The sequence below is a fragment of the Chinchilla lanigera genome, unplaced genomic scaffold (genome assembly GCF_000276665.1).
Source record: "Chinchilla lanigera isolate Chin_1 unplaced genomic scaffold, ChiLan1.0 scaffold00008, whole genome shotgun sequence".
In the NCBI taxonomy this organism is placed as follows: Eukaryota; Metazoa; Chordata; class Mammalia; order Rodentia; family Chinchillidae; genus Chinchilla; species Chinchilla lanigera.
In genome coordinates, this window is record NW_004955409.1 from 22,061,185 (window position 1) to 22,074,395 (window position 13,211).

Here is a 13,211-nt window from a genome sequence, read left to right on the forward strand (position 1 = left end):
GAAAGAAAGAAAGAAAGACAGAATCTCTTCTTACTTTATCTGTTAGAGAAGGAGTCAAAATGACCAAAATTATTTATAGTAGCTACACACTACTTGATACTGAAAACAAAATCTATTTAATAAATGGAACAAACAGTTATGCAAAGAAAGACAACACTAAAACTTACAGCAATCAATTTCCAAGTTCCAAAATCTGATTATATAGATCATATGTATTTGCAAATATACACTATTACTACAAAAACCATTATCACTTAAATGTTTAATGGCATTAATATTTGTGTGTCATTTTACCAAGGAGTACCGCATATTAAAAGAAATAATGAATTAACAGAAACCTTTAAAATTCCACAATCAAATGAAAACTAAGTGAAAATGTTGGAGGAAGATATGATTGAAAGTAATTCTTGGGCCGGAGATATAGCTCAGTGATGCAGTGCCTGGTTGGCAAGTGCAAAGTCCTGAGTCCGATTCCTAGTACCAAAAAAAAGTAATTCTTAGCCGGGCATGGTGACTCACACCTGCAATCCCAGCACTATGGAGGCTGAGACAGGAGGACCTTGAACAGTTTGATGCCAGCTTGGGCTACACAGTGAGCTCAAAGCCAGCCTGGAATGCAGAGTAAAACCCCGTCTCAAAAAAAAGTATTACTCATTAGTACTTACAGGATGCTTTATAGTTTAGAGTACATTATATTAGTACATTATTTTCTAATTTACTAGTATGTTGTACAAAACAGAAAAAAATGCAATTCTAAAATATATTCTTGACAGCGTTATTTAAGATATTTTAGGAATTACAAATTTACTTTAGAAATTATCAAGGAAGCATTCACAGAGCTGGGCACAGGAAGGCATGTCTGCACTCTCAGCACTCTGATGCTGAGAGGCTAAGGCAGGAGGACTGCAGATTCAGGGCCAGTTTAGGCTATTAGAGAAACTCTGAGGCCAGCCAGGACCACAGAGATGACCCTGTCTGGAAAAAGAAGAGAGAAAGTTCACAGGAGCAACCTAATGGCATTGTGCAAGTTTGCGCTGCTCTGTACAAGGCAAATACTAATAGAAACAGAACATAAAAATGGCAACTCCAAGATGTGCTCAGCTCCCAGTGAAATCCCTGCTACCGTGACCAGCCGCAGGTGTTTGCTTTCCTCTTTCGTGCCCCATGCAGGAGAGCACCATGCGAGAGATCGAGGGGAAATCAATGCAGAGGCTCCTTTAACGACCAAGTTCCGTTCCCGCGACTAGGTTGTTAAATGAGTTGATCACTACTTGAGGACTTGTACACAGCTTGGACAGCTATATCTAGACATTTTCTAATACTTTCTCTTCCATATCCTCCCAGAATTGAGATATTGAGGGAGAAAGTTGAAAACTCTTCACCTTATTTTTGCTTGCTACTGTCAGGTACACTTAGAGAAAAATGTTATACTGCTACTTAGGAAAAACAGAACAAAGCATAACTGCAGACCTAAAATAAAATATAATAAGAATCAAGACTATTATGAATTATTGCATTTCCCTTAACCTAAATCCCTAAGGTAACCATTCAAATATGGTTACCTTTCGGGGAAGGTCCAGAAAGTGGAGTACGAGTGAAAATCTCATCTACCAGGATAGGAAGAAAATAGACATTTTCCAAAATAGATAAATCAAAGGAGAATAATAGAGTGTATTTAGAAAAACTAGAAAAAAATACTAAAGAGAGTTTTGCTTTAAAAAAAAATACCAGAAGTTATTGTCCCTGGGACAAACGTGGGTGTAAAGATGACAGAGGGAACAGAAACTGCTTTTGTTTTCTTAGTACTATTTAAACTTTTAAACCTATTTGCATATAATACTTTGATCACAGAAGTTATTGTAAAATACCATAAGATCCTCTCAGAACATCAAAACAACTCTAGTCATTCTCTCCCTTGGGATTTTATTTTATCATATTACAGTCTAAGTTCCTGAGTAAACCAGAAATTGATCAAAGGATGATGGCTGTTGATTATTCACTATTTTGAAAAGCAGGAATTCGTGAATTTTTTTCATCTAATTTGAACTATAAAAATAAATTATGTTGACAAACACATTATAAATATTTTCATACCAACCTGATTGACGGTAGCTGCTTTCCAACATGACAGGATCTTTCACATTATCTGTAGGATCATTTTCAACTGAAAAATCTTCCGTTTCACCACGTTCGACTATATTATTTTGATCCAGTGTCTCTTTGGGAAGTGGCGATTCTGTTTCTTGCGGAACATTCTTGAAGCTCCAAGGGTTATCAAAATTATACAAGAACTTTTTCAAATATGGTATGGTACCGGAGTCATCTGTTTTCTCAAGGGCTTTTTCCTTTTCTGTTTGCTCTTCTGTTTCTACATTTTCTGTCATTTTTATATCCTGATCCTTATCAGCGTCAAGTTCACTTGCACGGGGGTGCTCGTGTTGATCTACCCTGTCTTCTTCTTTTTTCCCATCGTTTGATATAATTTTTTCTTCATTGGCATAGGCAAAGCTTAGCACACCAAAGCCAAAATTAAACCAATCTGGCTTGAGGATGGAGCTATCATTAGTAACTCTGTCTTCTTTTTCTGTTAATATTTCTGTATGTGGAACCAGGGCTTCTTCATCAGAGGGTACGGAACTGGGAATGTCTTGTAGTGGTAGGTCACTTTCTTCGGATAATAACTCAAGGCCTGTATCCTCCACACCAAAACCTAAGTAACTTGTAAATCCACTACCAAACCAGCCAGTGGCTTGAGGTTGGAGAATGTGCTCTGAGTCCAAGGCTCGTTCAGGTTGTTCCTCTGGCAATGATTCAAATTCTGATTCAGGCTCGCGCTTATGTTCTGTTTGGGGCTCACCGCTGTTTAATTCCTCTAGGTCATTCTCACCTTCCACTGCTAATTTTCTACTTCGAAATGAGGTTTCTTGGACAGGTTCGGTAACTGATTCAACGGCCTTCTCTTGAGCTTGTTCTGCCCCTACTCCGAATCGTCCTTGCACTTCTGGCGCAGGGAAGGGTGGTGAAATATCATCCTCTTCTGGGATATGATCCTGTTCCAGGCTGCTAGCCTCTGCCTCTTCCCAGTCACCTGATTCCCCGGCACTTCTGATATCCGCAGGCGCCTCTGATGCTGGAGACTGCTCTTCAAACAAAGTACTTGGAGGAGTTGTGTAAAATCCAGGTTCTCCCTGGAAATCACTTTCGTACATACTATATGTTGGGTCTCCATCCTCTTCATATGGATCTATATTGTCCCTATTATCATGGTTTAACTCACTATCTTCATTTTCAAACATGTAGCTTACTCCAAGAAGACAAAGAAAATCAGATTCCTAAAAGAAAAAAAAAAATCGTGGTTGGCATAAATGTACTACAGGTCCTTGTTTCTCTCCGAACCATTTAAAAGGGACGACTATGATCTTCCCAAGAACACACGGTGAGTTTGGCAGAAGAACAAAAGCTGAAGTCAGATCTCAAACATTTGTATCACAATTTACTTCTAGGGGCTCATGATATAAACCCCAAGGAAAACCCTTCGATATCCCAGTGTATTTGTTATTAAATAGTTGACAAGTGGACAGAATCAATGCTTTGAGTATATTCTGCAAATAAGCTCTGATGAAAAGGCATGCATACTCATGACATCTTGCACCTCCTAAGAGTCTGTGACAGAGTCTTCTCTGCGGTATGTCGGGGAAGGGCTCGATGGTTTCAATGTATTGCCCAAAAAGCATGTGTTAAACACGTAATCCTCAGTACAGCAGCATGAGGAGCAGGATCAAAGAAGTGAGAAGGCCATGAGCCCAGAGCAACAGGGTCAGTGCAGTTATTGCAGGAGTGGGCATATTATCCAAGAGCGGCTTCCTTGTCAAAAGATAAGCTTATCCCCCTCTAGTTCTCCCTCACCTTCCCACCTTCCATCTTGCAATGACACAACAAGAAAGCTCTTTTCAGATGCCAGCACCTTGGTGCCAGCATTCGGAATTGTAAGAAATAAGCTTCTTTATTGTTTAACTTTCCCAGTCTCTGGTGTTCTGTTAAAGCAACACAACACAGACCAAGACAGTGGTCTTGTCAGTTTCTGACTGCCCCTAGTAAACGCTATCCCAGCCCAGCTCACAGTTATACCACACCAGACAGCCTTACATCTACCCCACAGTTCAAGGCAGACAGTTTAGCCACCTTGCCTCTATTCAGGATAACTCTGAAGGACCACCCTATTCCTTGTGGAACTGACAACATTTATTTTAACTGCATGCCATTTCGACTTCTCTGCTGCCCAATCCCACATTTTCTTCTGTTTCCTTCACAGGTCCTATCCCCAAGAGTGCTCCTCAGAAAACTCCTTGGAGGCAAAAAGTCTATGTTTCCCAGGAATTTGACCTAAGAATCTGGGGTACGATGGCTGTGGTGTCATGTGCTCCAAATAGCAGCTCTTTGATTACTCAGGAGGCTAAGGGAGGAGGATAGGGAGTTCAGGGCCAGCTGGGTAACACAATGAGGCCCTTCTCAAAAAGCAAAAAGAAAAATAATAAACCCAGGTAATTGTATGTTTACTACTTTTCTGACACTGTGCTAGGTGTTTAGGACTCTACAGCAAACAATACAAAAAGTAACTGAAAATTGCAACCCGTGCCATCGGGGAAAGAAACAGGAAACCATGATCAAAAAGCAACAGTTCCCTCAGAGTCACCATGGACAGCTTCTCTGAGACACTAGGGTTTATTTTAAGCTGTGATTTTAGGGGTTGGGGAGGTGTGGGTTTTTAACATTCCTTTTTTTTTTTTTTTTTTCTGGTACTGGGAATTGAACTCAAGACCTTGTGCTTGCCATGCAGGCGCTCGTGCCACTGAGCTACATCCCCAGCCTAAGTGAGGTCTGGTGTTTTGAGACATGGTCTCACTTTGTAGTGCAGGCTGGCCTCAAACTCTGGGCAACCCTCCTGCCTCTGCCTGCCAGATACTGGGATTACAGGCATGCATCACTACACCCAGCTAGACTGTGATCTAAAGGATAAGCGGGACCTAGCCAAGTGAAGAATATGGGGGAAGACTCTGAATCAGAAGAAATAGCCTGTTTGGCTCCCTGGGCTGAGAAAGAGCTGAACCAGGAAGACCTGGCCAGGAACATAGATGACCCAAAGGTCAGTTTGGCCAGGAGCAGGGCCAGCGAGGGGAGAGGGCAGAGCTGAGCATGGGGGCCTCTGAGGCCAAATAAGGCATCTGGCGTTACCCAGTCCATTGAAATGCCCTGAAAGGACTTTAACCTAAGGAATGCAGGATCGGACATTTGTTTTTATTTTTTTGTTTTTATCAACTCTTTTGCTGTATGGAGAATGGATTAAAAGAAGACAAAAGGCGAGGCAAGGAGAACAGTTAGAAAATGAGGGTGCCTTGAATGAGGGGTACCGTGAGAGGAGAAACGAAGAGAGGCAATATATCCCAGACACATTACAGATAGAACGGATGGACCAGTTTTACAGAGTAAATGAACAGTTAATCCCGGAGTTTGCACTGGGAAAGAGCCAGGCAATGTCAGTTTGTTTAATTAGACAGACTCACTTCATACTGACCTTAACCCGGGGACTGAATTAAGTGGGCGGTCAAGGTTATGTATTAAAAAGTCACTTTTTCATTTTCTTTTTTATTATCAAGCCCAACATTAATAAACTCAGCAAAAATTCCAACACCAAACTGGGCATGGTGGCGCACGCCTGTAATCCCAGCACTCGGGAGGCTGAGGCAGGAGGACTGCTGGAAGTGGGAGGCCAGCCTGGGCTCCATAGTGATTTCTTTTTTTTTTTTCTTTTGGGGTCCCAGGAATCAAACTCAGGACCTTATGCTTGCCAGGCAGGCATTTACTGCACTGAGCTATATCCCCAGCCCCCTCCACAGTGATTTCAAGGCTAGCCTGGAATACATAGTGAGACCTTGTTCTAAAAAAAAAAGTCAACTCAGCTGGGCATGGTGGCACACACCTGTAATCCCAGCATTCAGGGGGCCGGGGTGGTATAGGTGCTTTCCTGGCAAGTGCAAGGTCCTGAGTTCAACGTGTGGTGCCATGGGAAAAAAACAACAACAACAAAAAAAACCACTCAACAGAAAAAACGGAAAGGATTATCTATGGGTGGGGGCTATAGTGCAGCAGCACAAGCGCCTGCCTGGCAAGCGCAAGGTCCTGAGTCTGATTCCTGGTACCAAAAAAAAAAAAAAAGATCCAGCACTCAGGAGGCTGAGGCAGGAGGATCACTGCGAGTTCAAAACCAGCCTGGCTACTACAAAGTGAGCTCAAGGGCAGCCTCAACTGTGTAGCAAGACCCTGTCTCAAAAAGACAAAAAAAAAAAAAAAAAAAAAAAAAAAAAAAAGCAAAGCAAAGCAAAACAAAGCGAAACAAACAAAAAAACTCCAATACTGAAAGAGGTAGTACAGGCCTCGGGAGTGTGGTAGAAAAAAAAAATTTAGGCTAGTATGACAATAGTAGTAATGATTACATCTAAATGCTCATCTAGCCAGGCACAGTGGCACAGTGCTATAGTGTCAGCACTCAGGAACCTGAGTGTCAGGAGGACTTCATGAATTCAAGGCCACCCTGTGCTACATAGTGAGTTCAAGACCAGCCTGAACTGCACAGGAAGACCTCGTCTCAAAACAAAATCTTAAAAAAACATGTTCATCTACATGCTTTACGTAACTCATTTATTCCTCAGTAAAACTGAGGTAGCCATATTGGACTCATCACTCTCGTACAGTTGAAGAATTTGGAGGATATCAGGTCACACTGCTCTGAGTGGCTAGGCGGGGCTTTAACTGAGTGCATCTTAGAATTCATGCATTTTACCATTACACTCTGTTGCCTGTTTCTTAATTGATCAGAAAGTAAAATATTTAACAGTCGTTAGTTTTGTTTTGCCTCGTTCCATTTACATGTGCAAAGTGTGCCTAAGGAAGTCCTCAGACCAACTGTTGCCTGCATCCACTACATGAGGTAGTGAACAACGGACACTTCTTGAAAACCATTTTAGCCAAGAAATTTTAAATGCAGTTAAGAGCCGAGCATGAATTTACTCACTTTAGTTGAAACTTGAACTTCTTCAGATATGAACACCTCTTCAATCTGGACTGCATCTCTGGGAAAAAATCCGAAGTCCTTTCCTTTCTATCAAAATGAGGAACAAAGATTACCAGGGGAGAGTGATCAAAGCAACAACTGCGAACCTAACTTTGCCTATGTCATCGGCTTTCATTGAAGTCAAGTCACAAAGTCATCGTCTACCAGTTGTTAGCTAAAAGAAAGTGAGTGAAACCATATTCTCTTACTATTCGAAAATAATGAGATGAACGCCAGCCACAATGCGCCCAACTGTAATTGCCACTGTTTCAAACTTCAAAATGAGAACTGTCCCACCACCACACCCTTGTTTTTCTCTCCCCCACCTTCTTCTTTTTCTTTGCTTTCACTGCCTTGGGTATTGAGCCCAGGGCACACACTCTACCAACTGAAGTATGTCCCCAGCCCACTTCTGTTCTTTAATGACTTTCTTTGCCCAGGCAGACTGCAGTACACCTAGTACTCTTCACCAGTACACCGAGGATGGATAAAGGCAAAGCCATGGTGACAAAGCTGTGACATAGTCCATGTTTTCAAAATGTCTTTTTTTTTTTTTTGGTTCTTTTCCGGTACCAGGAATCCAACTCACGACCTTGCACTTGCCAGGCAGGGGCTGTGCCACTGAGCTAAATCTCCAGCCCCAAAATGTCATACTCAGGAAAAAAAAATGTCACACTCAGTGAGATGCTTAAACTTGGAGGACCCACCATAGGAGTCATCAAAATAGTAGAGGCCACGAGTCTTCCAGGAGGATTTGCTTCCACTCAGCTTTTCTGTGACAAGAGCCAGGTGTGGTGGTGCATGCCTGTAATCCCAGCACTTGGGAGGCTGAGGCAGGGGGATTGTTGTGAGTTTGAGACCAGCCTGGGCTACAAAGTGAGCTCAAGGCCAGCCTGAACTGCATAGCGAGACCATGTCTCAAAAAAAAAAAAACCCCAAAAAAACAAACAAAAGATAACTTAAGGGCCTGGGGATTTAGCTCAGCGGCACAGTGCCTCTGCCTGACAAGCATGAAGTCTCAAGTTCAATTCCTGGTACAAAAAAAAAAAAACTTTTCTGCAACTACCTTAGTAACAGAAATTCCCTTAACCTAGCTCAAGCATATGTAGGATATCCTCCAAGAAAGAAGGCTTCACACAACCACGCTCGGCCCATTTCTTATTCCCATTAAGTTTAAAGAAGCTTGCTGGGCATGGTGTGCACACTTTGGCAGCACATATATTAAGCCAGGCGTGGTACAAGCCTGTAATCATAGCACTTGGGAGGCTGAGGCAGGAGGGTCACCAAGAGTTCAAGGTCAGCCTGGGCTACATAGTGAGTTCAAGACCAGACTGAAAAGACCCTGTTTAAAATTAAAACAAAAAAGAGTGTATTTCTTTTGGTCTTGTGATCCAACACTATTATGCCTCAAATGTACTTCTTCCAGCTTTCCAGCTGTTACAACTTTCTAGAAACTGACAGCCAAGGAGTCCACCATATGGTGCTTTAAGCGCCCACATGGACTAAATAACTCATGTGCCAAATTAAAGGCCCTAAAACTCCGCTCTGGCTGCATACACTTTTGTGCGAAACTATTTTCACACTGAGTAGACAAGAGAGAATGCTTTCTTTGCCTTTTACGACACCTACTATGTCATTTTTCTTACACATGTAATGGATGCTTCTAATGTATTCAAGACATAGACTGGCATTTGTTTTGCTTTGTTTTTTTAATTTGAGACAGGGTCTCACTATATAGTACAGACTGGCCTTGAACTCACTTATGTAGCCCAGGCTGGCCATGAACTCATGGCAGTTGTTCTGCCTCAGCCTCCCAAGCGCTGGGTTTAGAGGTGTGTGCCACCAAGCCCAGCTCCCTTTCTGATTTTTTTGTTGTTGTTGTTTTTGTCTTTTCGAGACAGGGTCTCTCTATGCAGTTCAGGCTGGCCTTTAGCTCAGTTTGTAGCCCAGGCTGGTATTGAACTCACAACAACCCTCCTGCTTCAGCCTCCTGAGTACTAGGATTACAGGCGTGTGCCACCACGCCCAGCCTCCTTTCTAATTTTTGCTAGTACATGTTTGCTGTATATAGCAATTACATTCACCATGAGGAGCTGGCACATGTGTATAACACATTGGATTCTTTTATTACTTCTTCTCCCCGCCCCCCTTCCCTTTTCTCTTGGTTCCTTCGTCATTTGCAAGATCTCTCTCCCTGTTTCTTTTTATCTTTCATTTTGCTCTTTATATTATTTATATTTGGGGTTTCTCAAATAGGAAAAACCACGTGATATTTAAACCACGTGATATTGTCTGTGTGATTCAGCCCACCTAACGTGATTGTCTCAAGGTTCACCCATTTTCCCACATATGACTCAAATTTATCTTTCGCTATGACTTTGTAGTACTCTGTTATGTATAAATACCAGGTTTTCCTACCCATTCATTGCTGACAGCCTTGTAGGCCGCTTTCAAGATCAAGCTAAACCCAAGAGAATTACAGCACACGTCTGAATACAAACCTTAAAAGCACGGAGGGCATACAAGGAAGTGTCTCACGCCACAGAAGAAAACAACTTGTAACCCAGACCAATATATTCTGCAAAACAATGCTTAAAAATTGATGGAGGAAAAAAATATGGAGGAGTGAGCTGTTTCCATGACAACAAGCATTTTAAGAAATTCATTGCCTCCAAACCAGCACTCCAAAAAATTCTCAAGGAGCTGGGCGTGGTGGTGCACACCTGTAATCCCAGCACTCGGGAGGCTGAGGCAGGAGGATCATTGCAAGTTCAAGACCAGCCTGGGCTACAAAGTGAGCTCAAGGGCAGCCTGAACTGCATAGCGAGATCCTGTCTCAAAAAGACAAAAAGTTCTCAAGGATATTGTAGAAAGAGACAATTAAATTGGCAATGCCAAAACGTCTACTAGAATGAATACACAAAGCAAGCTAAGCACTTCTTCAAATGGGAAGGAAAGGAAATCAGCAACAGGAAAGTAATACAATTACAGGATTAAATCAGTAACTTTCAGTAATAACTCTCATTGATAATAGGCTCAGCTCTCCAATCTAAAGACACAGTGGCAAAATGGATCAAAAGGCAAAACTCAATGACAAGCTATATCCTAAAAGAAATTAACAGATTCAAAAAACTCACAATAGGGGCTGGGGATTTAGCTCAGCAGCACAGCGCCTGCCTGGCAAGCGCAAGGTCGTGAGTTTGATTCCCAGAACCGGAAAAAAGAAACAAACAACAACAAAAAAAAAAAACCCTCACAATATTCCATACAATGAGAACCCAAAGAAAAAAAGGAGTAATTATGCTATTTTGAAACAAAGAGGACTTCAAGCCAAACCTGATCAGAAGACACAACGGTCACTACATTTTGGTTAAATGAACACTGTAACAGGAAGAGACAATTATAAGTATGTTTCCACTGGCAACAATGCACCCAAATTCATCAAACAAACACTCCTAGACATAAATATAAATACAATTATAGTGGGAGATCTCAACTCCCCACTGTCACAAATAGGTCAACTAGAAAAAATCAACAAAAAGTATGGTTGAATAAAACCTTCAAAAAATAATTTTAGGGCTAGGGATATAGCTAGTGGCACAGCGTCTGCCTGGCAAGTGCCAGGTCCTGAGTTCGACTTCCAGTACCAAAATAATAATAATAATAATAATAATTTTAATAGATATCTACAGAATGTTCCACACAGCAACAACAAAATACACATTCCTCTCAGCAGCATATGAGATTTTCTCCAAAATAAACCATGTACTAGCCAATAAAGCATGCCTAAATAAATGTAAAAGAATCAAAGTTATACCAGGGATATTATCAGATCATAGTGCAATGAAACTAGAAATCAATGACAAAAGAAAACGTAGAAGTGGGGCAAACACATGGAGTTAAACAATATACTCTTGAATGATCAATTGGTCACACACAGAAAAAAGAAATCTGACTGTTCCTGGACTCAATAATGCCAGTGTAATGTACTAGTACTTATAGTACACAGTTAAAGCAGTCCTAAGAGGGAAGTTTATAGCTGTGAATGCTCACATCAGAAAAATAGAACAAGCCCAAATGACTAACCTAAGGACATACCTCAAGCACCTAGAAAAACAAGAACAATTTAAATCCAAAGCTAGTACAAGATGGGGCCAAGCATGGTGGCGCACGCCTGTAATCCCAGCACTCTGGAGGCTGAGGCAAGAGTATCATTGCGAGTTCAAGGCCAGCCTGAGCTACAAAGTCAGTTCAAGACCAGCCTGAAGCGCATAGTGAGACCCTGTCTCAAAAAGACCAAAAAAAAAAAAAAACCAGAAACAAAAGAAAAAAAACTCAAACAAACAAAAAATAGTACTAAAACTGAACCAGGAATATATATATTTTTTAAAAACCCTGAGTAATCCAATGGCAGCCAATTAAATTTTTTTAAAAACTACCAACTGAAGAAAGTTGAGGTCCTGAAAGACTCACTATCAAATTTACAAGAACTTCTGGGAAAATCTAAAGCCAATACTCCTCAAACTCCTCAATGAAATCAAAAGAAAAGGAATACTCAAAGTTATTCCTGGAAACTAGCATCACCCTGATTCCAAAACTACACAAGGATCCAACCAAAAAGAAGAACTGCATGTTTCATGAAGATACATGCAAAAATCCTTCACAAGATACTGGCACACAGAATGCAACAGCTCATCAAAAAGATCATACATCATGACCAAGCAGACTTCACCTCAGGGATGTAAGGATGGTTCAATCTACACAAATCAATAAATGGAATATATAAAATAAATAGAAGCAAGAACAAAAATCACACTTTCATCTCAATAGATGCAGAAAAAGCCTTGAAAAATCCAATATCTACTCATGATAAAAACGCTGAAGAAAATAAGCACACACAGATGTCTCAAGCTGATAAAAGCCACTTACCCCAGACTGACTGCCCACATCATAGTAAGTGGGAAAAGCTAACACCTTTCCCTCTTAGGTCAGGAACAACACAAAGATGTCTACTATCACCACTTCTGTTTAACATAATCCTTGAAACATTAGCCAGAGCAACCAGGCAAGACAAAGAAATAAAACGAATATTTTTGGGAAAGAAAGAAGTCATACATCATTATTTACAGATGGCATGATCCTCTCTACTTATAAGACCTAACCAAAAGACTCCTAGAATTAATAAACAAATTCAGCAATGTAGCAGAATCCAAAGTCAACACAGAAAATTTAGTATCATTCCTGTATACCAATAATGAACTCACTGAGAAAGAAATCAGGAAAATAATTCCATTCACAATAGCATCAAGAAAAAAATTTTTTTAACTTTTGTTTTTTGTCTTTTTGAGACAGGGTCTCACTGTGTAGTTCAGACTGGCCTTGAGCTCACTTTGTAGCCCAGGCTGGTCTTGAACTTGCAACAATCCTCCTGCCTCAGCCTTCCAAGTGCTGGGATTACAGGCATGTGCCAACATGCCCAGCAAGAAAATTTAAAATCTAGGACTTAACCTAATCAAAAATGTGAAAGACCACTACAGTGAAAATTACAATACTGTGAAAAATGAGATGAAAGAAGACAGCATAAAATGGAAAGATATTCTATTCCTGTATAGGCAGAACCAATATTGTCAAAATTGCCATACTTCTAAAACTGATATACAGATATGTGATCCCAATGAAAGTACCAATAACATCCCTCACAAAACTAGAGAAAACAATTCTAAAATTCATAGGAAATCAGAAGAGACCAAGAATAACAAAAATAACCCTGGGCAACAAGAACAAAGCAGGAGGTATCAGAATGCCAGATATCAAGTCATATAACAAAGCTACAGTGATAAAAACAGCATGGTAGTGGCACAAAAATAGACAAGTGGATCAATGAAAGAGGACACAGAAACAACTCCAGGCACATTAGCTATCTGATCTTTTTCAAAGGGGCCAGAAACACATGCTGGAGAAAAGACAGCCTCTCATAAATGCCACTGGGAGCTGGGCATCGTGATACACACTTGTAATCCCAGCACTCCAAAGGCTGAGGCAGGAGAAATGTTGTGAGTTTGAGGCCAGCCTGGGCTACATAGTGAGCTTTAAAAAGCCAGCC

At 41.0% G+C, this 13,211-nt stretch overlaps 1 protein-coding gene across 1 annotated transcript in view; it reads right to left on the reverse strand.

The window, feature by feature from the left end:
• Ctage5 (CTAGE family, member 5) overlaps positions 1-13,211 on the reverse strand; it is a 112,765-nt gene that overhangs the window by 92,877 nt on the left and 6,677 nt on the right. Inside the window, exons 3-4 of the mRNA XM_005376883.2 lie at positions 7,070-7,156; positions 2,099-3,332 (exon numbers count right to left, since the gene is read on the reverse strand). Coding sequence (XP_005376940.1) covers positions 2,099-3,332; positions 7,070-7,156 — 1,321 coding nt within the window. The remainder of the gene's footprint in view (positions 1-2,098; positions 3,333-7,069; positions 7,157-13,211) is intronic.